The 27,168-nt window shown below is 49.7% G+C and overlaps 1 protein-coding gene across 1 annotated transcript; it reads left to right on the top strand.

The window, feature by feature from the left end:
- The first annotated feature begins 5,460 nt into the window (after positions 1 to 5,460).
- Positions 5,461 to 10,826, top strand: Wnt8a (Wnt family member 8A). Its single transcript, XM_055625698.1, has 6 exons — positions 5,461 to 5,528; positions 5,610 to 5,643; positions 5,975 to 6,113; positions 8,016 to 8,141; positions 8,901 to 9,043; positions 10,269 to 10,826. The coding sequence occupies exons 1-6, from the start codon at positions 5,461 to 5,463 to the stop codon at positions 10,824 to 10,826; spliced, it is 1,068 nt and encodes a 355-aa protein (XP_055481673.1).
- The last annotated feature ends 16,342 nt before the right edge of the window (positions 10,827 to 27,168 follow it).

Below are 27,168 nucleotides of genomic sequence, written 5' to 3'. Positions count from 1 at the left end.
CTTTATGAGTTCAAGTCCAGCCTAGTCTATATACAAGTACCAGTACAGGCCAGGACTACACAGAGAAACCCTGTCTTGCAAAAGAAAAAATAGAAAGAAAGAGCGAGAGAGAGAGAAAGAGAGAGAGAAAAAGAAAGGGGAAGAAAACCTCAACACTTGGGAAGCTGAGGCTGAAGGATAGTACGTTTGAGGTCATCTCCTGCTACATGGTGAGTTCCAGGCCAGCCTAAGTTATGTGATCCATTGTCTCAAAAGAGAAAGGTGAGTCAGGCATGGTGGCATACACCTTTGATCACTTGGGAGGCTGAAGCAGGCGGAGCTCTGAGTTCGAGGCCAGCCTGGTCTACATAGTGAGTTCCAGGACATCCAGAGCTATAAATAAATGCTTTCATAAACAAATAGACAGATAATTAAGTAAATTTGGAGGCAGCTCAGTAGTTAAATTTTAAGAGCATGGGTTGCTCTTTCAAAGGACCTGGATCTGGGTTCGAGTCTCAGCACCTACATGGTGGCTCACAACTGTCTGTAATGCTAGTTCCAGGGGCCCTAATGCCCTCTTCTGGCCTCTTGGCACCAATACACACAGCATCTACACACAAACACACACAAATAAAAATAGATTTAAAAACAGATATTTAATAAGTGGATAAAACCTCAGAAATATCAAAGGAGACTCCTCAATACTAAAAAGTCCCACAAAGGCCCAGTCATGAGTGTAAAGGTGTATCATATACACCCTTTCCATTACACAACAGGGTCTCTGGGAAACTTAGAGGTGGAGAATTGTTATCTCAAAGAGGTGTGGAGACTCGCTTCTGTGCAGAGGAATGAGCATGAATGAGTCACGTCAGTTTTCCCTGGAAGCACATCAGTTTTCCAGGGAATTCTGCTGATAGAAATGCCAACTTGGAAGGAGGGAGACTGGACCTTTGGAATTCTGCTAGCAGGAATTAGGCAGTAAACAGTGCAAAGGGGTTCGTGCTTTTAATACTGTTACTCCAAAAGCTGTGATAGGAGCTGCTAATTGAGGGAGCACTTGGGATACAAACTACTGTCTCAGAGGGGAAGGGGGGAGGAAGAGAGAGAGAGAGAGAGAGAGAGAGAGAGTTTTCTCTAAGCATGATGACTCATGCTTGCAATCCTAGCATTTAGCAGGGTATGACAAAGGAGCATTGTGAGTTCAAGGACAGCCACACAGTGAGCACTAGCCTATGCTACCAGTGGCCCTATCTAAAAGAAAGAATGAGCCAGGGAGACTTACATGTAGTGTCATAAAAGATAGATTCATTATGTAACGTTCAAAAGCACAGCTAGATATAACCCCAGCACTTTGGAGATGAAGACTGAAGGGTCAGGAATTCAAGGTCATCTTCAGTTACGTAGAGAGTTCCAGACTATCCTGGGCTACATGAGACATGCTGACTCAAACAAGTAAAGAAAAGTAAGACAAAATATAATAAAGGGATAACAGCACAATGCCATGTTTTGAGTTATACCTGCATAAACGAACTCTGCTGGCACCCACTCACAATCCCAACACTCTGGAGGCTTGGGGGAGAAGGATTACAAACCCGAGGGCATCGTGGGCTACACAGTGAGATCCTATTTCAAAAGGCAACAGTAGGGCCGGAGACAGGGGTCAGCGAGAAAAGCAACTTCCGGGTTCAGGCGAAAGACCCTGCCTCAATGCAGAAGGAGGAGAGCTACGACTGAGTGAGGAAAACACCCAGTTTTAACCTTTGGCCTCTAAACACACACGGGCATACATACATGCCTACCTGCTCACGTGTATGTGAATGTGCGCACACACAAATCCTATAAGTGTATTTGTATGTAGTGCACGTATGTAGGAATATGTGCAGAGAAAAATAATCCACACCAACCCGCTCATAACGATTACTTACAGGGAGCGGGACAGAGATGCTCCTGTTTACTATAGTATATACTTCAATTTCAGGTCTTTTTCTGGTTAACAAAGCAAAAATCACTTATGAAAACACACTTTTGTGTATGCACTCCTCGTCACATGCTTTACGGATAACATTAAATTTGTATTTTGTAGGCATGCAAGTGCAGCACAGGCTTTTTAGGGACAGTCTGCAAACTTGACTGTGCCTGCCTCAGAGAAACTCAATGAAGCCAAAAATCCCAGGCCTGTCAACAAGAACCTGTTGTGCCACAAAGTGCCGCTAGATGGCAGACCTCACCCAGTAGCCCTCTGCTACCGTGGTTCCTCGTCTAGCGCATCATGAGTATGGCGTCACAACGAGCCTTGCAAGCTTCTCTGAGCAGACCCAGAGTTCCTCCTGCACAGAGTTAGCTCTTGGTTTATTTTGGACCCATAAGTGTGAAGTCCTGGCCCGAACCCCTAGGGCAATATTTTTGGAATGGATAGATGCATTTATGTATATGTCTCTGCATACTATTAAAAACCTCACAATCAGCGTCATAGCATCCTCCTTGAAAAGCAGAGAGGAGCTGGGCACGGATCTTGCCGCCAAGCCTGTCAGCCTGAGTTTTCCACCCAGAATCCACGTGGTAGGAGAAAAGAGACACCCACAAGCTGCCTTCTGAGCTCCGCAAGCAATCTGTGGCTTATCTTCACACACGGATAAATGAATGAAAAAGTGTAAAAAAACGAGCCCCTAAGGCTGTCCTAGAACTCACTATGTAGATCAAGCTTGCCTCAAACTCGAGGTCCACTCGCCTCTGCCCTCAGTGTGCTGGGATTAGAAGCATGAGCCATCACACCCGCCAAGCTTCCTGCTCAAGGTACCACCAAATAACTTTGTTTCCAGCTGGCTAGATGGCTCAGTGGGAAAAGGCACTTGCTGCCAAGCTTGGAGACCTGAATTCGATCCTCAGGACCCACGCCGTGGAAGGAGACACCTGATTCCTCCGCGTTGTCTCTGGCAGAGAGCAGGCTTGTGGCGCAGTGAGTAAATGCAAATGTCCCTGAAAGGCATTCACAGCGCTTAAAAACTGCCAAATGGCGTGACCTGAAAACCCCAAAGGCCTTCTACCTCCAGCATACCGGGATGATGAGATGTCAAGTGTTCCGGGGAAGCACTGGGCTGCCACCAGCGAGGGCTGGATCAGAGGTGCAAACCTCGACGCCCAGGGCCATTTATGGTGAGTCCCATTTTACAGGGAGTAGCTGGGATCCAGGGAAAGGGGACTCATCCAGGGTGACGCAGTGCATTGCAGCTCAGGCAGCCCAGATCCCGCCATCCTGCTTCTCCACAGACCGTTCAAACTCCCCGTGCTACAAGGATGACGCTGAGTAGACCAGCGGGGCTGTCCCCCCACAATCCTGTGTCCCGTCTTACTGTACACGACTGGCCTTCCCCAGTCCTTGGTTCCCTATTTCTTTTCTTGACTCCTCGTGGGGCTCTGCGCTCACGGTGGCTGCTTACACCGTGGAGCAAGCAAGCTGAGGAAGAGCTGGAAAGGGGCGTGGGAGGCAGGGTCAAGAAGGTGACTGGGAGAAAGCCATAGCTTTCTAGAGAGAGGATTTCTCCACTACTTCCTTCTCTGCTTCCTAAGAGATGGAAGAATATTTTTATAAAGTGCCCACTAAATGCCACATACAAGGGGCACACAGGAAAGTAAGGCCTAGTCAAGCCAGAGTTGATGGCACAAGCCTCTGATCCTAGCATTCTAGAGGCTGTGGCGGTTTGAGGCAGGCTTGGGCTACAAGGTGTGTTCTGGCCAGCTTGGACAATAGGGTAAGACCTTTCTCTACAAAACAAAAGACCAACCAGAAGAATAAGACCCTACCCTACCCCTCACACACAGATCATTACAGAGTCAGGCTAAAAGTCTTTCAAGGGACTTCTGGGACAACACCAAAATGGCATTAACCATTCCTTCCTGGACCCATAGAGTTGCCCCCAAATCAAGCATGCTCCTAAGAAGTGAAGGTTAAATAACAGATTTGGTTTTTTTTAATTAGGAAAATTAGGGACAGAGAAAGGGCCACTGAGGTAAACTCAGAAAGCCTTTCCCAAGTGCCTTAACTCTGGGGTATCTCTTCCCCCAGCAATGATGCCCACCAAGCAAGCTGTGGCCAGGAGATGGCTTTTCCTGCCAGTGATAACTCCTAGAAAAGTGAGACAGGAAAAGAGAAAAAGTTAAGAAAGAGCGTGAGAGAGAGAAAGAAAGAACAAAAGAAAGAGAAAGAGAGAGAGAGGGAAAGAAAGAAAGGAAGGAAGGAAGAAAAACAGATCCATCATATTATAAATTTTTGCATAAGGTTGCTACACGTCTCTACACACTATTTTCATAATTATCTTGCTGCTCAAAGACAATCACTTTGCAGACTGCCACCACGGCTGACGCCTGCTCTGCCTAAGGAATCCTGGGGACTCCTAAACTCTAGAGTTCTTTTGGCGCCATGCGTGGTGGGTCACCTCCTCCGTGAGCCCAGTGTGCGGGAAGAGCTGTGGATGGTGTGAGGGTCACAGGGCATTGGCTGAGAGCCTTCCCATCCATGCTTCTTCCCCTTCAACTACTCTCGCCTCCCCACCCCTAGGGAGGAGCTCCATCCCGGTGACGTCATCCCTATCCCCACCTAACTGTGCCTGGAGTCCTATTAGAGCCCCACAAGCCTCCCCCCTCCCTTCCCTCATCCTTTCTAACGGACAGGCCTCTGCCTGAGTAGCTGAAACCCTAGTGACGAAGCGGCATGGGGAAGAGGCTACGTGTGCTCAGCATGCAAGAGGCCCTAAGTTTGACACCCAGCACCCCTCGTCCACAAATCTGTGTTGGTTACAGAAATGTCTTTTCAGATAATGGCCCTGGATGGCACAAAGATTCATTAAATGTGTAAGCTCTTGATAAAACTGGAGATCTGACCCTCAGGCACAAGAGGGAAGACGGGAACTACAGCAGAACTGACTGTGATAGAAAGTGGTAGGAGAAACAGCTGGGAGATAGTCTTTGGGGATTCTTCTCCACAGCCCCACCGGTCCACCATCCAGCCACCAAGGGAAAGGTAGAGACAGTGAGAGTGTTCACTCATTTGGGAGGGAGGATCCCCAAAAAGCTCTTCTATTCTTAATAGAATGGTGGGGGTGAAGGGTGTGGTCTGGCTCCCAGGGAGAGGTGATAAGTTCAGGGGTGGGGCCTGGGCTGCTGGAGGCAATGTAATTCTAAGCAATGGGCAGTCTCACACAGTCAGTGACCCCAAAAGTGGGAGACCTCTCAGCCCCTCTCAGTCTGGGAGGGAAGGGTGTGGCCTCCTTGAAGCCTTTGGGCAGAGACCTTCCTCTCTGATGCCCCATTGGGTCAGCAGTTCCTGGGGCTCTGCCAATGAGGGACAAATGAGATGGGCTGTTGATTTTTTCCCCTCTGGGCTATGGAGAATTTGGCCACATAAATACTGAGAAATACTGAGAAATCCTCACTTCTCTGCACTTGGCCCTGAGCTGGATCTGGTCCCCTGGGACAGGCAGGGCCATGGGGCACTTGCTTCTGCTTTGGATGGCTTCGGTCATGTGCTGTTCTGCCTTCAGCACTACTGCCTGGTAAGCCTTTGCCCAGGCCTCACCCCCTACCCGGGAAGCCGCTGTCTCAGCTGCACTCACCTCAGGTTTTCTTTTTGGCAGGTCAGTGAACAATTTCCTGATAACAGGTCCCAAGGTAGGATAGTCTTCCACCCTTCCCGTTTTGTTTTGATCCTCTGGGGTCCCTGATGGAACTCTTCTGGGGAAAGAGAAGGGGGCAGGCGAGACGGGACAGCATCAGAGTGCCTCTCCTTCAGAAATCCAGCACTGTTCACTTTTCCGTTGTTGTGTGGTTTCATGGTGCCTGGGATTGACCCTAGGACCTTGTGTACTAGGCAAGTGCTCTCCCACTGAGCAATGTCCCCAGATGGTTCCTTACTGGGAAGCGATCTTATTTGAGTTCTGCCCTCTCCCTGACCCCACGTGACCTGTGCCAGGGAAGCTCACAGCCCTTTCTCCCGGCCCAGGCCTATCTGACCTACACCACCAGTGTGGCCTTGGGTGCTCAGATTGGCATCGAAGAGTGTAAGTTCCAGTTCGCTTGGGAGCGATGGAACTGTCCTGAGCACGCCTTCCAGTTTTCAACCCACAACAAGCTGAGCGGTGGTAAGTTCCCGAGGGACCACAGCTGGGAGGGGAGTACACACAGGTGTGGCCTGTGTGTCACCGTGAGGCGCTGCCTTGCTGTCTGACCCTGGGTGAGGTCCTTTCCCTCTCTCAGCCTGGGGAAGGGAGGGCTCCAGCCCTGCTCAAAAGGAGTGATGTACCAGAGAGGGGCACGGGCAGCTCGGGGAAGTTGCTTCCCTCTTTCCACCGGTCATCAAGCTTGGCTGCAGACGCCCCGGCCTTCTGAGGTGCCTCACGGACCCCAGGAGGGCTGTGAGGGTGGAATGGGATGAGGGGCACTGTCACAAATGCTGGGGCAGGTGCTCGCGAGTGTCCGCATGGGTGTGTCCGCACATTCTCTGCTCCGACTTGACTGAAAAGAACTAAAAATGGAGAAGGGAACCCAGGGAGAGCCCTTGAAGGAGTTACGTTTACCCCATCATCGTGACTCCAGTGCCGACGAAGCTGAAAGATCAGAGTGAGTTTGCCTCAGGCGGGGGGGGGGGGGTGTGTGGAGTGTGTTATGTGTGGTGTGTAGGTGTAGATGTCCGTGAGGAATGTATGTGGAGGGTGTGGGTAGTCTGTGTGTATATGTGTGAGTGTGTACGTGTATGCAAGTGTCTGTGTGTGTGTGTGCTCATGCATGTGTGTGTGTATGAGTGTGCATGTATGTGAGTGTGTGTGCTCATGCATGTGTGTATGAGTGTGCATGTATGTGAGTGTGTGTGCTCATGCATGTGTCTGTGTGTGTATGAGTGTGTGTGTATGCATGTGTGTGTGTGTGTATGGTGCATATGTATGTGAGTGTGTGTGCTCATGCATGTGTCTGTGTGTGTATGAGTGTGCATGTATGTGAGTGTGTGTGCTCATGCATGTGTCTGTGTGTGTATGAGTGTGTTTGTATGCATGTATGTGAGTGTGTGTGCTCATGCATGTGTGTGTATGAGTGTGTGTGTATGCATGTGTGTGTGTGTGTATGGTGCATGTATGAGTGTGTGTGCTCATGCATGTGTCTGTGAGTGTGTGTGTATGCATGTGTGTGTGTGTGTGTATGGTGCATATGTATGTGAGTGTGTGTGCTCATGCATGTGTCTGTGTGTGTATGAGTGTGTGTGTATGCATGTGTGTATGGTGCATATGTGTGTGAGTGTGTGTGTATGCATGTGTGTCTATAGTGCATATGTATGTGAGTGTGTGTGCTCATGCATGTGTCTGTGGTGTGTGCACGTGCGTGTTTACAATTAGGTTCGATAGCGTGAACGGGAAACCGTTTTGAAGAAACGACGGAGTTGCTGAAAAGAGTGAAGGAGCTGCGGCAGGGAGCTTCCTCCCCAGGAACCTGGTTTGGATCTGGGTGTGGCGGCACACACCTGTAATCCTGTCTCCAGGAGGACCCCGGGCCTTAGTGAGCAGGGTCCAGCCAGCCCGAGCTCGATTCAGAGAGACCCAATCCCAAAGCAAGATGGAGCACAATAGAGGAAGACACCCAGTGTTGACCTTTGGCCCCTCTATAAGCACACAGGTACACACACACAGAAACACACACACCATCAGGCCTGCCTACTCAGTGCTCAGGGTCTTTCTCGCTTACCCATACCGGCCTTGGGGCCGGGTCTCACTACCTGGGTACTGGTGGACAGAGGTCTAGACTAGACTTTAGGGGTGTGAACTCCCCATCTGAAAACCACAACCATGGCTGAGAGTTTCATCTTCCCTGTCTGCAGCATGGGGCTCTCCATTGCTGCCTGGAGGAGGTGAAGAGGATGAACAGCGCAGGCACTCTGAGGGGAAGGAAAAGCGGAAAACCGGAGGGAAAACAACAAGGCACCCTTGCTTTCCCCAGGCCTCTGCTCTGGGCCGCTAGGATCCCCATTTCTAATCAGTCCCCGTTTCCCTCCAAAGCCACGAGAGAGACGTCCTTCCTTCACGCTATTCGCTCCGCTGGAGTTGTGTACGCCATCACCAAGAACTGCAGCATGGGTGACTTTGAAAACTGTGGTTGTGATGAGTCCAAAAACGGAAAAACGGGTAACTTGGTGTCTGATGGAGGTGGAAAGGGATGGGGAGCTACAGAACCAAGCGCAGATTGAGGGTTCTGAGAAAGGTCTGGGGGACTCAGTGCTCTCATGAGAGACTCTAGACTCATGGGAGTTCACAGGCTGAGAAGTACAGTTTGCATCCCTGAGACCAGCAATTAGAAAGTTTCTCTAAAACCAACAAGGAACCTTGGAGCAAGAAGGTGGGAGAGTTAAAAGGTCCAGCCCTGGTACAGGAAGAAGGTTGTCCTCAGCCTAAGCTTCCTTCCCATTTACAGACTCAGACCTGTACCTGATGAGGGCGGAGGGGGGCTGATATTGTTGTAGGCCTGCAGGGGTCCAGAAAGTGTGACTACAAGGAGCCTCTGAGATGACTGGGTTTGGATGCCTGGCATGCGCCTCTTTCCTGTGGGCGCAGAGGGCTTGCCCAACCAGTGCTGAGACACACTCAGAGTCAAGTACCTCCCCTGCCCTGTCTTCCCTCTTGCCTGGCACAGTGGCACATGCCTGTGATCCCAGCACTCTGGGAGGCAGAGACAGGCGGATCTACGCAGCAAGTTCCCGAAAGCCAAGGCTACCCAGAGAAACCCTGTCTCAGAAAAACAAACAAGACCAACCCTGTCTGAGCTCCAGACACGCACTGCTTTAGCGTATCTTTTCAGGGCTCTTGTGGTGACTCAGCTGTCAACTAAAGGTCACTCTCTCCCTGGGAGCTGGCTGTCGTGTGCAGAACTTCTTTCCTTGTGCGTAGGCGGCCATGGCTGGATCTGGGGAGGCTGCAGCGACAACGTGGAATTTGGGGAAAAGATCTCCAAACTCTTTGTGGACAGTTTGGAGAAAGGGAAGGACGCCAGAGCCCTGGTCAATCTTCACAACAACAGAGCCGGCAGGCTGGTGGGTATAGGACTCTCCCCGTTTTGACAACCCCTCACAGTCTCATTCACCCGCCAAAGCCACTCAGGAAGACCTGAGGCGGTTGACTCTGATCTTTGCAAGACAGTTAAGTCCAAGAGAAGTGGCTTGTGTGAGACAATACAGTTGACAAACCTTTCTTTCACGCATTACGTTAATAAGTGTGTATCCTCCAAAGCGGGGCCTTCTTACGTAGCCCTGGCTTACCTGGTACTTCACTATACAGCCCTTGAACTCATGGCAATCTCCCATCCCAACCTCCCAAGTGCTGGGATTACAGGCAGTGGCCCCAAAAGATTCTGACCACCTTAACCGCACTCTAAGACACTAACAGAGGCCTATTACTGTCCTAATGTCTGTCTGGGATTTGAGAGGTTGGGACTGTAGAGTCTATTCTTCACCACGAACCAAGGTTCTGGTTGGGTAATGTTGTGAACCCAAATCTGGAAGCAAGTTGGGCCTAGAACAAAAATCATTGACATTTTTCCCGTGAGCCACTTCCTGGATGTCCTGGACACACACACACACACACCGCCAGGAGAGAGGTGCTTTCAAGGCAACTACCACTGCCCTGAGGGTAAATGGGTTCGGATACCAGGAGCTCTTCTGAGAGAGGGTGGATGTGGAGGAGACAGACGGAGGGTGACAGCCGACAGAGAAACCACAAGTCGTCTGGCTTCAACACAGATAAGAGTATCTGAAGTTGTAATTTTTTGTTTTGTGTTCGAGACAGGGTTTCTCTGCGTAGCCTTGGCTGTCCTGGACTTACTTTGTAGACCAGGCTGGCCTTGAACTCACAGAGATCCGCTTGCCTCTGCCTCCGCGAGTGCTGGGCTCACAGGCATGCGGCACCGCGCCCCGCCATCAGTCCCTATTCTAATCCTTGTTTCAACTGGACCGAGAAACACACTGAAGTGACTTGTTTGGGCCAGGAGCCTCTGTTTCGGGCTGCAGCCACCCTCTCAGCACTTGGCCGGCTCTCCACAGAGAGCATCCTGGTCCTTCACCCGTGAAAGGTCTCCTTAAAAACGTCTGCGACAGGGTTGAGGAGCGTCGCCCTCCCCTGTAACCCAGATAGGTGTCCAAAGCTAGGAAGCCCAGATCTAGAATATTCCATTTGCTTCCCAGCCACTGGCCTTCTCCACGAGAGTCATTCTTGCTGTTTTCTCTGTTTTCCTCCCCCACCCCGCTCTCTCTCTCTCTGAAGGCAGTGAGGGCCGCCCTGAAAAGGACGTGCAAATGTCATGGCATCTCCGGAAGCTGCAGCATCCAGACATGCTGGCTGCAGCTGGCTGACTTCCGGCAGCTGGGAGACCACCTGAAGGCCAAATACGACAGCGCGCTGAAAATCGAGCTGGAGAAGCGCCAGCTGCGGGCCGCCAACCGGGCCGAGGGCCGCCGGGCCCCCGCGGAGGCCTTCCTCCCCAGCGCAGAGGCCGAGCTCATTTTCCTGGAGGGCTCCCCCGACTACTGCGCCCGCAACGCCAGCCTGGGCGTCCCGGGCACGGAGGGGCGCGAGTGCCTGCCGCAGGCCCGGGGCGCCTCCCGGTGGGGGCAGCACAGCTGCGGGCGCCTGTGCACCGAGTGCGGGCTGCAGGTGCAGGAGGAGACGGCGGAGGCCGTGGGCAGCTGCGACTGCAGCTTCCGGTGGTGCTGCACGGTCAGGTGCGGCCGGTGCACGCGCGTGGTGAGCAGGTTCTACTGCTCGAACCCTGCTGCAGGCCGCGCCCGGCCCCGCCCCGGGGCCAAGGCCAAGGCCTGGTGACGCCACCGACAGCTTCCGGCCTAGAGGACCCTGGCTGGGAAACAACTGGGATCTCCCAGGGTGGGCCTGGGGGCCTTGTAGGTGCCGTAGACGACCGTGCGGCCTCCTCCCTCAGAGCTGAGATCGGAACCTTGTTCCCCCTGTCTTTTCCTGTGCAGTTATTCTTGGACTTGACTTCAGTAGCTCATTAAAGGAGGAGGTTGAGCCGGTCCTGATGGCACTGTAATCCCAGCCCTCTGGGAGGCAGAGGCAGGCGGATCTCTTGTGAGTTCCAGTACAGCCAAGGCTACACAGAGAAACCCTGTCTCAAGACAAAAACAACAAAACACAACGAAAGAGGGAGAGAGAGAGAAGAAAAGGAGTTTGATTTGGGGGTGCGCAACCTAAGGACCCTCAGAGAATTCGTCCCATTAAGTTTCAGTTCTCGCTCTGCCCAGCTGTGCTGCTGGGAGTTAGAGCAAAGAAGAGCTAAAGGAAAGGAGTCTGGGGGCTGGAGAGATGGCTCAGTGGTTTAGGACGCTGGCTGGCCTCCCAGGGGACCAGGTCACTTCCCGGCACCCAGTTGGCGGCCGTGAGCCATCTGTACTTTCAGTTCCAGGGGATCCAATGGCTTCTTCTGGTCTCAGACTGTGCATAGACATCTGTGCAAAATGCCTATACATGTAAAATGATAAAGTAAAGTTTAAATTTAAAAAGACACGAGTTCTGCTCCACGCTCTGAAGGACGCCCTGTGAAGGACCAATTGCAAGCTCTTGCAGAGAGAGTGTGGCGCGGGGACAGCTTTCTCCTGCCTCCGGGGTGGTAGTGTGCTGTTTTGTTTTGTTTTGTTTTGTTTTGTTTTGTTTTGTTTTGTTTTGGTCTGCTTGTACACTTTGAAAAAGTACCCCACCCCCCGCCAGTTAAAGTCTAGGAAAATCAGGACCCAGCATGAGCAAGGAACTTTCTAGCACATACACCATCTCCAGAGCCAAAAATGACAACGAGTGGGCCGGGACCTGGACGTAGCAGACAACATTGCAGAAGAGCATTTCCCGGAGGGCTACAGGACCTCTCTGCTTTGTTATTTCCCCGGATGGGGAACTCAGCTTCATTTGCAATACGTGCTCCTAGGATACAGGACTTTTCTAAATAGGACTTTTCTTTAAACATTAACTTGTAAAAATGTTGTGCCTGCATGTACGTCTGTGTGCGTGCGCATGCCGGAGCCGGAAGAAGATTCTGAGTTACGGATAGTTGTGAGCCACCGTGTGGGTGCTGAGAATTGAACTCGGGTTGGGCTCTAAAGGGAGAATGAGGCCGGGCTGTCTCAAAAACCAAAATAAATAAAAACAAAAACAACCAACCAAAAAAAAAAACAACAAACCAGCCGGATGGTGGTGGCACCGGCCTTTAATGCCAGCACTCAGGGGCCTGGCCTACGGGGTGAGTTCCTGAGCAGGCAGGGCTACACAGAGAAACCCTGTCTTGAAAAACAAAACAGAAGAAAAACAATAGGAATAAGGTAACAGGAAGACAATGCGCACAGATTTGGGTGTTGTTTCAGAGGAAGTGAGGAAGCCCTTTGAACTCGGGCCATATTCAAAGCGTGTTTACCCTCTGGGCTTTGACTTCCTAGGGGGTCTGTACGCCTGCGCCCCAGGGCGGTCCTCCCTGAAAGCTGTGGATTACACTCTCACTGCCTCCGAGGGTATCTCTGCAAGACGGGGAGAGCTGCCCGCCCCCTTCCCAAGCCGCTGGGCGCCTAACCCTGAATTTCCCAGCCTGGGGAAACTTCAGCGCAGTGGGCCAGGCTCCCCGCGGGGAGGGTTAACGAGTGAAGCGACCCGACCCAGCAGCCAGAAGCAGCCAACGCTCCCAGGTTTACTGTTTGAGGAACAAGATGCTTCTGTTTCTTTTTTGACTTGCCTACAATAAACAAAGGTTCTGGTCCCTGGAAAGAATTAGAGAGTGGCATTTTTTTTTTAAAATGCCTGAGGGAATAATCAGTTCATCTTTTAATTCTAGTTTTGTTTGTATGCATGCGGGGCGGGAGGGGCCCCTGCACAGGCCTGGCCGGAGGAGGCCAGTAGACTTCCGAGTCTTTTAGAGCTGTAGTTACTGGTGGCTGAGCCACCTGCTGTGGGTGCTGGGCTTTGAACTCGGGTCCTCTGCAAGACGACTCCCTCCAGCACCAACAACCAGTTCGTTTCAGTTTTTTTTTTTTTTTAGTTTCAGATTGTACTAATAAAGGGAGTAAAATATTCACTAAGGGAGTTGGCATCACAGGAGAAACCACTGGTTTCTTTTAAAGTGCCGTTAAAGTCTGGACTGACCTCTATAAAATCCAGTTTTAAAACCCCGACACGTGAGTGACGCACGCCTGTAATCCCAGCACTTAGAGAGGCAGAGGCAGAGGCAGGCGATCTCTGAGTTCGAGGCTAGGCTGTTCTACAAAGCAAGTACAAGAGAGCCAGGGCTACACAGAGAAACCCTGTCTCGGAAACAAACAAACAAAACCTCCACACATGTGTCAGGGACCAGATATAATGGGGAATCCATAGACATGCTTTTCTCGGTGACATACATCAAAGCAAAGGCTTAAAAACACATGACAGTAACGGCAGAGAAAGCTAGAGTGGGTGACATGGGGAGGGGGCTTGATACGGAAAAGAGAGAGACTATATGGGGGGCAAAGGCTCTGAGCAGGAAGCCAAAGAAAATATTATTTTCCCGGGGACTAAAAACTAAAGCATGAAATTATGTAATCCTGAGTCTCTATTCTCAAATAAATGTTGATTTCAAAGTCCCCAGCCTGACACCCAGTTTGAGTTGTGACACGATGGTAGGGAAATGAACAACTCGGTTTTCTCCCTGTGTCCCTAACAGAATTTCCATCCAACGAACCCAAGGCCCCTGATGCCTTGACTTTCCACCCCTCCCTCCTACGGGGGAGGTGTTGGGAAACAAAACCATCCCTGCTGCTCTGTTGAGGAAATCACTCCAGGAGAGCTTGCCTTGTGATCCCTGTGGGGCCATGGAGAAGTTTTTGTTAAGAAAACACAAAGAACTCTGTGGAAAGATGGTCCAGCACCCCCTGAAGCCCATAGTCCACCGCTGTCTTCTTCTGAGCCTCCCCCACCCTCATCCATCTTCCCTTCAACCTCATTCAAATTCATCCGTTACAGCTTGGCTCCTGCCTAACAAGCTGGCTTTCATCAAGGTGACAGAAAATAAAACTCACATGTGCAATAGATTCAGGGTGGGAGACAGGGAGCTGGGCCCACGGTTAACGGTGTTTCTTGAGCACCTGCTGATAGGGGGATTGGCTCAAGGAGGGAAACTTGCACCTGAGTCAGTATTTCATGAAGTCCAGGCACCACATCGCTTCACCTGCAAAACCGACTCCTGTGTTTTCTGTTCAGACTAAAAAAATACACTTATGACAGCCACAGATCCCATCGGACTCTTTCCCTGCTGCCTTCTCTTCTTTCTTCCCATGGGGACAGAACTAGGGACTCCTGAAGGTGCTCCTGAAGGCTATTTCCAGAGGCTGCTGTAGCAGTTTGGTAACATTCAGGGTACAGGAACCAAGATGGGAAGGGAGTATCAGACCTACCAAATGACAAATGACACCCTTTCCTTCAGTCTTCAAACATCTAATTAAAGAGTTAAAGTTACTGGGGACTTGGTATAGCTCAGAGTAAAATATATGCTTAGTACCAGGTCCTGGGTTCAATCCCTGAAGCCCCTTCAAAACACCCCAATGTTTAAGGCTCACAATCATTTGGCCCTTATAGTGCCTCAGGGAGGGCAAGCACCCCAGTCTAAAAGGAACAGGGAGGTGGGTTTGAATTCAGACCTGTCGACACATAAATTTAAATTCTTCCCTTTTACAACCACTTCCCCCGTGGGGAGCCAAAAAATCTCCGGGAAACACTTCAACCATTGTGACAGTTTTGTGGAGTGAGGACCATTCATATGCAGTAAAAGGTGTCTTTCCCCTCCCTCTTCCACAAGTGAGAGAGTCAGAGTCCTCCGCCTTTCTCCGGAATAAAGACCTTAACTTTTGATTTGCAAAAGCCATTCTTAGAATGATAAGGCAGATGGCCCGGCACCTGCTGGCTGGGGAGGGCAGACCTCCAGTTCTCCAACTGGGCTCAAAGGAAAAAAACAAAACACTAATCATTATGGATTCATTAGAGGTCAAAGTTTCAAGAGGGGGTGTCAAGGGAGAGTGTTTAATTCAGGAGGTTGAGGAAAGGGAAACAATCTCCCAGGGGAAACAGGGAAACCCCAGCCCCTCTTCACAAACTGCCTGCGATCCTCATTGGTGACGGAAGACACAGGTTGGGGAAAAACGGAAAAGAAAGTAATGACTGCTGCAAAGGCTTGAAATGCAGCTCTAAGCCCCCCCCCCCCCCCCCCCCACCCCCCCCCCCCCCCCCCCCATCCCGCTTCTCTCCAGCTACAGGAGGAAAGACCCCTCCACAGCAGAGCAGAGAACAGACCCAGCCCCGAGCAGTCTCCACGGCTGATACTCTGGTCAGACAAACCAGGCTGCCCTTCTCAGGGGGAGGCAACAGAGAAGGGACGCGTGACGTCCCAGGGAAGTGTGGACGGAGTCAGGCCATGGATCGGCGGGTCAGAGAGGCTTCAGACTGCACCTTGTCAGAGAGGCTAGGGAGATGATAGATAGGGCCTGGGGACATGGACAGGAAATAGGTGGGGTGCAGAAAGGCCTTGTGGTTGGGGTACTAGGTGCCTGAGAACATAAATGCAAAATTATGATGAAAAAACAAAAACCAAAACCTGACAACCAAAGAAAAAGATCATTTCACTAAGGCTCAGAGAAAAAAAGTTTAAATCATAATTATCTGACCCTGAAGTTAAAACTCTAATAACGATGCCAGAGTACTCATGCCCTGCTGGTGTGGTGTAATCCTAGCACTTGGAAGAGAGAGGCAAGAGGATCAGGGAATCACAGTTATTCAGCTACATTAGACTTGGAGGGAAGGAAGGAAGGAAGGAAGGAAGGAAGGAAGGAAGGAAGAAAAGGAGGAACGAAGGGAGAGAGGGAAGGAGAAGGAAGAAGCCCGGCATGGCAGTACAGGCCTTTAGTCCCAGCACTCAGGAGGCTGAGGCGGGTGGATCTCTGAGTTGGAGGTCAACCTGGTACACAGAGCTAGTGCCAGGGCTACACAGAGAAACCGTGAGGGGGGTGGGGGTGGGGGTGGGTGAAGATAAAAGAAAGTCAAAGAACAGCACAGCACACTCAAACTGTTTGGGTTTGTTGATTGTTGCCCTGGGTTTGTTGGTTTGTTGGTTTGTTCCTCTGAGACAAGGCCTTGCCGAGAGCCCAGACTCACCTTGAACTAGAGATCCTCCTGTCTCCTCCTATCCAGCTATGCGCCCTGTCTTAAAAGACCATCAGAAGAGGGAAGTAGACCCCTCCCTCGCCTCCTTCCTGGAGCAGGTGCTGGCACGGCATGTGCTCCTCTGCCTTCTGTCTTCTAAGGCCCCGCGTTATATGCTCAAGACTTCAGCTGCTCCTAGTTCCAGGAGATAGCCCCAAGTGCTCCAGTTTCTCACTGTTAACCCTTACAGGTTGTCTACAGATGCGCTAACTCTGGGTTTCTGTAAAGCGTCAGGTGAGGTGTGAGTGAGCCTGTCCGGCCTCAGTCACCCTCACCTGTCCTTTACAGCTGAAGGGTATCCTTATTCTGAGTCATCGGAGAACTTTGTCTTACTTGCGTTTCTCCACAGCTGAAGCTCTTCTTGAACTCTTTCCATCCTAGCCGTAGAGTTTAAATGCCAGCCGCATCAGCTGAGATTGACCCAGTAGATCAGCCCCGGTACCAAGGGTCTCCTGGGAACTGGAGGTGGGATGGGGACCAGAATGTGAAAATGACAATCAGGGGCCCTCTGTCCTATGATTCATGGCACCTTCGCACTCCCGCCTTCCGTACTTGAATGTTTAGTCCCAAGTTTATGGTACTGTTTGGGGAGATTTAGGTGAAACAGCCCCATTGAAGGAAGCAAGTCTCTGTAGGTAGAACGTGAGACTCAAAAACAAAAATTCTCCCCCACTCCACCACTTTCCGTTCACTCTCTGTACTTCCTTCTTGCCAGAAAAAAAAACAAAAACAAGAAAACCCTCCCAGCATCCAATTCCTGGCGCCACCTGAGTCCCTCGCTGCCACCCTTCCCACAGTAATGGACTCCCCTGTCTGGAACTGTGAACCGAGATAAATTCTCCTCTGAGTTGCCTTGGTCACAGTGTCTTGTCACAGCAGCAGAACAGCGACTAACACACTCACAGGGATGGAGCTCGTGCTGTGGAGTCTGCCGTGGCTCCACCTCCTGCTCAGCTGTCCGCCCTGGCTGCCTCTCCTTGCTTTGTTCTCCAGCTACTTCTTGCTCGCCAGCGCCTTTGCCTCAACTCCAGGTTGTACCCGTGTCTGAATTTCGCGCTAACCTAGTAACTCGTGTTTTGCTGTTGTTTTTCAACTCTTTAGGGTGTCCCTCTGTAGCCCAGGACCCAGGGAGGCCGGGAACTCATTTTATAGCCCAAGTTGGCCTTGAACGTATGGTAGTTCTTCTGCCTCAGCCTTCCAGGGACTGGGATTACAGATGTGGTGCCATATCTGATTTATTATAATGAATTACATGCACGTGCACAAACATATATGTTTGTGTATAATCACTTTCACTCATCCTCTTTGCCAGCCCAGCATCCTTCCCAGGCACAGCTTTTTTCTTTCTTTTTTTTTTTTTTTATTGAGACAAGGTTTCTCTGTGTAGCCTGTGCTATCTTGGACTTGCTTTGTAGACCAGGCTGGCCTTGAACTCGCAGCAATCCTCCTGCTTCTGCTTGCTCCTACAGCTCCAGCTGGGCCTGGCTGATGGTGCCTTGCACATATAATTTCTACTTGTTTTTTGAACCCGGTTGAGACCATTTCCCTTCCTGAAGTACCTTTTCTCCTGTTTGTTCTGGAAACGGTATCTGCTCCTTGGCCTTGTGCTCATTGGTCAGAGAGAGCCAGATATCATTGCCTATGTCGTGCTTTCCTGTTTCTGCAACAGATTGAGCCAGGCTTGGTGATGCTTGGCTGTGATCCCAGGCGGAGGCAGGAGGATCCAGAGTTCAAGCTTATCCCTCAGTTACTGGACAAGCTCTAGGCCAGCGTGGGCCACAGGAGACCCTGTCTTAAAAACACAAATGAAGGGCTGGAGAGATGGCTCAGAGGTTGAGAGCACTGGGTGTTCTTCCAAAGGCTCTGAGCTCTCTTCTGGCTTGTGGACACATGAATAATACTGCATGAATAATAAGTCTTCTGTTTGTTTGTTTGTTTGAGACAGGGTTTCTCTGTGTAGATCTAGCTGTCCTGGACTCACTTTGTAGACCAGGCTGGCCTTGAACTCACAGAAATCTGCCTGCCTCTGCTTCCCTGAGTGCTGGAATTATGGACGTGCGCCACTGCACCTGGCTAATAAATAGGCCTTTTTGAAAAAAACCACACAAATAAAAAACCCACAGTAGAGCTGACATGCATCTCTCTTGGAGACAGAACTATGATGCCATCGTCAAAATCCCACTGGACTTTAGTGACCTCTGAAAACACAGGACTCTTTCTATTACATCTCAGTTTAGAGCTTTATTGAAAGTGCAATTTTATGACTCCTCCTGTCATTCTGTAAACAGTCCTGCACTTTTGTTTTATTTTGTAGTTTGGAGGACTCCAGCTCAGGGCCTTGTGCATAATAAGGCAGGTGCTTTACCACCGAGCTACAATTGCACCCCAGCTTGTCTCTGTATTTTGAAACAAGATCTTGCCATGTCGCTGTGCTAGCCTGAAACTGGCTATGTAGGTTAGAACCCGCCTCAAACTTTCAGTGAGGACTCCGTGCCTCAGACCCCTGGGCAAGGGGCACACATCTGTAACCCCAGCCCTGTGCAGGCAAAAACAGGCAAGTCCCTGGAGCTTCCTGACCAGTCTAGTAATGAGAGACCCTGACTCAACAAATAAGATGATGAGAAACTGAGGAAGACCCCTGATATCAACCTTTGGCCATCCACAGGCATGCTTAAAAACGCTTGTGCACATCACACACACCCCCACACACACACACAAACACACACGCAAGGGCTGGCAAGATGGCTCAGCAGGAAAAGACACTCGCCATTCTAGCCTGATGATGAGATCTGTCTCTGGAATTCAGATAAAGGTGGAAAGAGAACTACTCCACATTGCCCTTTGACCTCTACACAAATTGGGGAGTGCCCCACCCCCAACCATGCACACACAAAATGGTGATAATGATGGTAACAAGCGTGTGGCTGTACTCAGTCTCAACAAACGCCTGAAAGCAAGCACAGTTAGGCCCATAGCGATGCCACGTGATAAGCGTCCTGCTGGAGCAGTGTGCAAGGGCAGGAGCCCTGGGGAATAAAAGTGGCCCCCGCTGGTGGGCCCGGGTGAACAGTGAGAGGGGCAGTTCACTGCAAGCAAGCTCCAAAACCAAAAAGTGCTTCCTTCTGCTCATCCCCCGGCTTTTATTTTCAAACAAATCGTAGAAAGGTAAAATCGGGACAGGTTTGTGGGCACAGAAAGAAGGTTTTTGATCTCACTGTTGACAATAGAGAGCAGGCTTCTCCAAAGAGCCTTGGTCAGTCAGGTGTGAAGTGAGGGTGGGCGTAGGTGGAAAAGTGGGAACGAGTGGTTTATTACTGCATTTCTCTCTCTCTCTCTCTCACACACACACACACACACACACACACACACACACACACACACACGCAGCAATAAAATCCTTTGCCCTGGGCATAGGGTCATAATCAGTAGGACAAGCTATCATTTAACAGAGGAGGAAATTGAAGTTTCATTTCCTTCCTTTTGCGGCACCCCTTGGATTGGGCTGAGGACACCATTCAGTCGGTCAGCATGAGGCCTGCTTTACCAATTTTGTTTTGCAAAACAAAGCCAGTCATGGTCAAACTCAGTTGGTCAATTTCATAGATTAACACCAGAGGCTTCTGGAAAGCAAAGCAGCTGGGAAAACTCTCCCAGGGAAATGACTGGGTTAATCAGGGCCAGCATAGCAGGGAGCTTCATGAGATTTTTCAGGCCCCTGGTACCCTACTATTTCCCCAGCCCCCCACACCCAGAGCTCTCCTCTACCACCTGTGTCCTCAGCTTGACTCTATAATCTTCAGAGTTTGAAGGACAGGGCCGGGTGGAGGCTAAGAATGTTTCCTCATCGTATACGTAATTCTCCTCCATCAAGGCTGGGGAGCATATTATGGTAAGGGAAAACCCGACCAGAGTCCATAAGAGCAAACCCTGGGAGGTGGTTTAGTCAAGGCTCTCTAGAGGAACCGAACTGATAGAATGAATGATAGAATTATATGTGGGGATTTGCTAGAGTGGCTACCGTCCAACACGGTCTGTCTCCAACGGCAGGTCCCAGAATCCAGTAACGGGTCAGTCCACGAGACTGCATGTCTCAGCTGGTCTTCATGCTACATCAGAATCCCAGAGAAGCAGGCTGTAACTAATGGAAATGAGTGGAGAGCAAGAGCAGGCAGGCAAAAGAGCAAGAGCTTCCTCCTTCCCTGTTCTTTACATGCATGGGCTTTCACCAGAAAGCACGGCCCAGGTTTAAAGCGGATCTGCCCACTTCAAAGGATCCAATTCAAGGTGGGTCTTCCCGCTTCAAATGACTTAATTAAAAAGAAAATCGCTGGGCAGTGGTACACACACCCTTAACCCCAGCAATAGGGTAAGCAGAAGCAGGTGGATCTCTGATTTCGAGGCCAGCCTGGTCTACAGAGCGAGTTTCAGGACAGCCAGGGTGACTCAGAGAAATTCTGCCTCAAAAACAAAACAACAACAGAAGGAAAGAAAGAAGGGAAGAAAGAAAAATTCTTTCTTCCCAGGTGTACCCAGCCACTTGGGTTTAAGTCAATTCCATATATAGTCAAGTTGAAAACCAGGAATAGCCCTTACAGGAGAGGAAAAAATACTAAATATCTTCTTTTAAAGAAGTATATATTCAGGCTGGAGAGATGGCTCAGAGGTTAAGAGCACTGGCTGCTTTTCTAGAGGTCCTGAGTTCAATTCCCAGCAACCACATGGTGGCTCACAACCATCTATAATGAGATCTGGTGCCCTCTTCTGGCATCAAGATGTACATCCAGACAGAACGTTGTATACATAATAAATAAACAAATAAATAAACAAACAAACAAACAGTATACATTCACTTATATATATGAGCACAAAAGCATCTGTAGAGAAAGTTCTCAAGAATTCTTTCAGGGGAGCCCACGGAGCTCCTTCAGAGGAATCTTTACAATCCTGGAAGTTGACAACATCCTCCATTTGGTGTCACTGGGGCTTAGTGGAGGTTGAGGTTCAGACCAGACTACTGGTCTACCTTAAGGGGCTTGAACAATGTGAGCCCAGTGTAGACGCCGAACAGGAATGTAGAGTAGGCAGGTGTGTTATTTTATTCAAACCAAGACAGACCGTAGCTATCATAACAGAAGGTTTTTTAGATTCTTTGGCTTCCCCCCCCCCAAGACCCAGTGTCCTGGAGTACAAATTCAGCCACACTGGCGGTGTTTCTAATGTCTCCTAGGTTGCATGGCAGGTTGAAGGTTGAAGTTCCTGATGATATTCATGTTGTCTCTTGCAGAAGCTCATCCCAGGCAGTGGAGTTACCACTATGCAGCTGAGATCCAGGAAGGGCACCTCCCTGCTGTCTGGTGCTAGCCTGTGGTACAGCTTTCCCAGCCATGTTAGAATCCAGAGACAGCTGGAGGAAAGCTCAGAGGTAGAGTCTTGGCCCTATGTAATGAGTCAAACAGTGTCCACTCATTGGTTTGGGTCTTAAGGGAGCTTATATAAAAGCATGGGTTTTTTTTAATAAAATTTTTATTTTTTATATTAATTATAGTTTATTCACTTTGTACCCCAGCTGTAGCCCCCTCCCTCAACCCCTCCCAATCCTACCCTCCCTCCCTCATCTCCTCCCATTCTCCTCTCCAAGTCCACTGATAGAGGAGGTCTTCCTCCCCTTCCATCTGACCCTAGTTTATCAGTCTCATCAGGACTGGTTGCATTGTCTTCCTCAGTGGCCTGGCAAGGCTGCTCTTGCCTCGGGGATGGGGGGGTGGGGGGGTGGGGGGGTGGTCAAAGAGCCTGCTACTGAGTTTATGTCAGAGACAGTCCCTGTTCCCCTCACCAGGGAACTCACTTGGATACCGAGCTGCCATTGGCTACATCTGAGCAGGGGTTTTAGGTTATCTCCATGAATGGTCCTTAGTTGGAGTATCAGTCTCAGAAAAGACCCCTATGCCCAGATATTTTGGTTCTGTTGCTCTCCTTGTAGAGTTCCTGACCTCTCCAGGTCCCACGATCTCCTCCTTCTTTCATAAGATTTCCTGCACTCTGCCCAAAGTTTGGTTAAGAGTCTCAGCATCTGCTTTGATATATTGCTGGGTAGAGTCCTTCAGAAGCCCTCTGTGGTAGGCTCCTGTCCTGTTTTCTGCTTTCTCCTTCTTCCAATGTCTATCCTAAAACCATGGGTTTTAATAAAACTTGTTTACTTGATGTTTTCCCACAGGTGTTAGGGAGGGAAATTGAGAGGAATGATTTTAAAATTTAAGTTGCTTTTAGCAAGTTGTTCCTATGCAGCTTTTCTATGCCACCTTTTAAATGTATTTGCTTTGGCTTTTTTTTTTTTTAATAAATGGGCTCATTCAATTAATATATGTTTTTATAATATGCTATTCTGTATGTATGTATGTATGTATGTATATGGAATGACATGAGAGACACTAATTCCCCAAAGTTGGCAAACAGAGATAAAAGTTTTACACACGTAAGTGGGACCAGTATCTGTTTGTTTTGGGACCCTTACGACAAAGCGTGAAACAGCTTGAGCAACGCACATCTTCAAGCGCTAGCAAAGATAAAGCCTGAAAAATCATCAGCGCAAACACGAACAAATTTAAAAGGAACAAAGAAATTTATGTGAGTAACTATCTGTCTGCCAAAGAAAATTATAATGAGAAGAGAAGAGAGGGAGCAGAAGATGGAGCAGGAGAGAGAACAGAGATGGAGAGGATGGAACAAAGAGGTCAAGGGAAGTGCACCGTGAGGACAGACTGGTGGGGCAGAAGCCGCCTGGGAGTCATCGGGTTGGATGTCATGATCTTTGATGATGAGCATGTGAATGTCACTCGGGAAGAGTGGGCTTTGCTCGATCCTTCTCACAAGAGTGTCTACAAACATGTGATGCTGGAGACCTACAGGAATCTCATTGCTATAGGCTACGATTGGGAAGACCATCCTATTGAGGAACATTGCCCAAGCTCTAGAAGACATGGAAGGCAGGAAAGAGCACAGACCAGAGGGAAACGCTATGGGTGAAATCAACTCGGTAAAGCCTTTGCACATCACAGTGGTCTTCAAAGGCAGGAAAAATTCATACTGGAGAGAAACCCTACAAATGTAACCAATGTGGTAGAGCCTTTTCACAATTCAGTATCTCCATATCCATAAAAAACACATTCTGGACGAAAACCCTATAAATGTAATCAGTGTGATAGGCCATGGGCCTCAACTCTTCTTGGGATGGAGTCTTCACTGTGCCCAAGCTTCGTTTTCATGGCTTCACACAAGGGTCTTCATGGCTTATATGTGTTTGGGTTGGGGTGGGGGTGTCAAAACTGGTCCAAATGCTTGAGCAGAATCACTGTGCCCACTGAGCCACTCACCTGACCTGATTTTGTTTTCTTTTCACTTCAAAATTTTATGTGTATGGATGTTTTGCTTGCATATACATTTGTGAACCATACAGGTGCCTGGTACCCATGGGGCCAGAAAAGGGCATTGGATCTCTTGAGGCTGGTATAGACAGTAGTGAGCTGCCATGTGGGTGTTCAGAATCAAACATGGATTCCCTGCAAAAGCGGCCAGTGCTTTTAACTGCTGAGCCATCTTTCCAGCTCCTAAGCCCAAGATTCTTGACATAGGCAGTGACCGCTTAGGCTGGCTAGTTTTATGTCAACTCAACACAAGCCAGAGTCATCTGAAAGGAGGGAACTTCAACTGGGAAATGGCTCCTTAGATCCAGGTGCAAGGTGATCAAGGGGTGGGGGGGGGCCACTGTGGGTACCAGCTCTGGGCTGGTGGTCCAGGGTTCTGTAAGAAAACAGGGTTGCCAGCATTTGGGAGGCAGAGGCAGTTGGATCTCTATGAGTTCAAGGCTAGCCTGGTCTATAAAGTGAGTTCCGGGACAGCCACAGCCAAGACTGCACAGTAGACCCTATCTCAAAGCAACAACATCAACACAAGGAAGGAAGGAAGGAAGGAAGGAGGGAGGGAGGAAGGGAGAGAGGGAGGGAGGGAAGGAAGGAAGGAAGGAAGGAAGGAAGGAAGGAAGGAAGGAGAGAATGAAGGGAGAGAGGGAGGAAAGAGGAAGGGAGGAAAGGAAAGAAGAAAGCGAGTTGAGCAAACCATGTGGAGCAAGCCAGTAAGAGGCACCCATCCATGGCCTCCACATCAGCTCCTGACCAGGTTCCTGCCCTGTCTGAGTCCCTGCATTGACTCCCTTCAGTGAGACTGTTATCTGGAAGTATAAACTGAGATCAACTCTTTCCTCCCAGTTGCTTTGGTCATGGTATTTTGGGTATTTATCACAGCAATACTAAACCTAACTAGGACACCACTCAATTTGAATCCCTTAAGAAACATTATCAGGACACTACTTTTATTTTCTTATTTTAAGACAGGGTCTCATGAATCGTAAGTTGACCTGGAACTTGACGTGGAACTAAGGAGATAGTGATCTTTTTGCCTCCCCACCCCCAAGTACGAACTGCACCCAGCTTTATATGGTACCATACTGAACCCAGGGCTTGATGCTTTCTAGGAAAAGTCTACCCACCGAGCTATATCGCTATGCACACTGGTTTTAATTCCTCTGCTCTGTGACAGGCTTATTTCAGAGACTTGCAGCAGCAATGTAGAGGTTACTATGGGGCTGGGTCACTGTGGCTAGCACGTACCTAGCATGCACGAAGTCCTGGGATGATACCTAACACTCCCATAATCCCATGGTGCAGGAGGAGGACAATGAGGAGCTGAAGGCTATCTTCTGCTACATACTGAGTCTGGGCGAACACTGTCTCAAAAAAAAAAAAAAAAAGAAAAGAAAAGAAAAAGAAAGAGAGAGAGAGAGAGAAAGAGAGAAAAGAAAAAGGAGACGGGGGAAAGAAAAGAATAAATAAAAAGGTGAAGTAAACAAAATAAGAAAATGAAAATGAGGCTGGTGAGATGGCTCAGAGGGTGAGGGTCTTCCTACCGAGCCTGATGACTTGAGGATCCCCAGAATCCACACGAGAGGAGGAGAGGTCTAATTCCCAAAGTCCTCTGACTTCTAAACACTGTGGCACCCACCCTCCCACCCACAGAAAATAAGCAAATAAATGTCAAAGGAAGGAAAAGACTGTAGCTAACTGTAGTGACCCACGCCTGTAATCCCAGCCTTCAGGAAGCTAAGACTGGGATCCCTTAGATACTGTCTTAAAAACAAGGGAGCAGAGAAAATGCAAAGACTAGGACTGCAGCAAAAGAGCCAGATCTTGGGGGTGGATGCCCAGGGCTTACGGCAATCTCTGGGTCAGTCTGTTAGAGGCAGGTTTCTTGCATCCATTTTAGGAAACTGAACAATGACGTGAGTTCACTGATGGGATAATAAACCCTACTACGATGACCTGACTTCACTCAGGACATATGCTGTGTTTCTTTCAAGTGCTGTGTTGTTTTTTAAACCACCCTTGGAAGACATGAAGGAATGATTAACAGGCTGCCCTTTGTAGATTTGAGCCCAGATTTGTAAAAATGAAAACAGGTCAAGCTCAAATCAGCTGGGATCTGGGGTCCTCCTACCAACCACACTGTAACTGAGCTGAGGAGCCCTGAGGCTTCAGGAGTCTACAGGTTGCAGCTGGCTTAGTGTGCGCCCAGCCTTGGCATGCACACAAAGGCCAGCACCACCAAGAAGATGCTGGTTTCCAAAGCTTCCTCCTCCGTACAGACTGCTTTAGGCTGGCCCTTGTCTGACCATTTTATGGCGCCAGGAGGTGCGAACCACACAGATATGCTAAGGACCCCTTGAAATGGTCTGACACTGGCAAGGGCCAGAAACACCAAGGTCCAGAGAGGCTGCCACTCCGGCCCCAGCATAAAGCCCACCCGGAAGGACCAGGATTTTATGGCCTTTATTAGGACAAGATTTATTAAGTGCCCCTTCACGTCATGGAGATGTTTACTCTTTTCTTTTTAAACTGTGTGTGTAATGTGTGTGTGTGTGTGAGAGAGAGAGACAACTTGAGGAAGTTGATTTTCGCCTTCCACTGTATGGGTCCCAAGGATTAAACTCAGGTCATTAGGATTGGCTGAGTACCTTTACCCCCTGAGCCATCTTGTCAGCCCCAAGATGCCTAGTTCACATAAAACAACTTAGCCCTCTGCATTCACCACAATGCCAAAAAGTAATCAGCTCCCAGCAAAGCAAGTGAGAACACCAAGTAAGAGATCTAAGTGAGGCTGCCTCAAGTCGGAAAAGGCCAACCTTGCCAGCTACTGGAGGAGGTCTCAGAAATTGGCTTAGAGCCACCTGTCCCTGAGTGTTTATATTTTCCAGACGTTTTCCCTCTTCACATCAGCATCCCAGATTATTGTCATGAAGCTGCTCCATATCCCCATTTGTCCTTTTCTCACCTGACGGGTCCCCAGTTGGTTGGCAACGCTCAGGCTGACTGAGCATCCCTGCCTTGACAAAGCAAATAGGAGGTGGGGACTTCTAGCCTTAGGACAGACAGACCCTTGAGAAGCAGCTTCCCACCTCAGCCCTGACACACTGACTAGGCAAGTGGGGGGGGAAATGGCATTTTGTATGATTGTAGTGCTGGGACTCTTGGTGGGATCAGCCACCCATTTGTCTTCAAGCTGCTCTCTTCTCCCCAACTCCTTCTCTCCTCCCCCCTCCCCCCTGCTCTCCACCACATAGCAACTGCTGCCCAGGAAGCCTGGGGACAGGATCCCCACACACACCCTGGGGCTCATGGCAGTGGGGGGGGGGGGCTATTAAAAAAAACAATTTGGTCTAGTAACAAAAGCCATCAATCAGTGCAGTGTCTTTCGGCCTTTGATTTGGATGAGAAGGCGGGAGGTGGAGGAACAGGCTTCCTTCAGTCATCTCCCTTTCCAGGATCATCAGCAGGCCAGTCAGAAGAAAGGAACCCGCCTGCACAGAAGCCTTCTCCAGGCCTGTCTTTGATGAAGTCAG

Source organism: Psammomys obesus, unplaced genomic scaffold (assembly GCF_907164565.1).
Source record: "Psammomys obesus unplaced genomic scaffold, mPsaObe1.curated_primary_1811, whole genome shotgun sequence".
Classification (NCBI taxonomy): domain Eukaryota; kingdom Metazoa; phylum Chordata; class Mammalia; order Rodentia; family Muridae; genus Psammomys; species Psammomys obesus.
The sequence above is the reverse complement of the archived record's forward strand: the minus strand, read 5'-3'. Positions and strand labels throughout refer to the sequence as shown.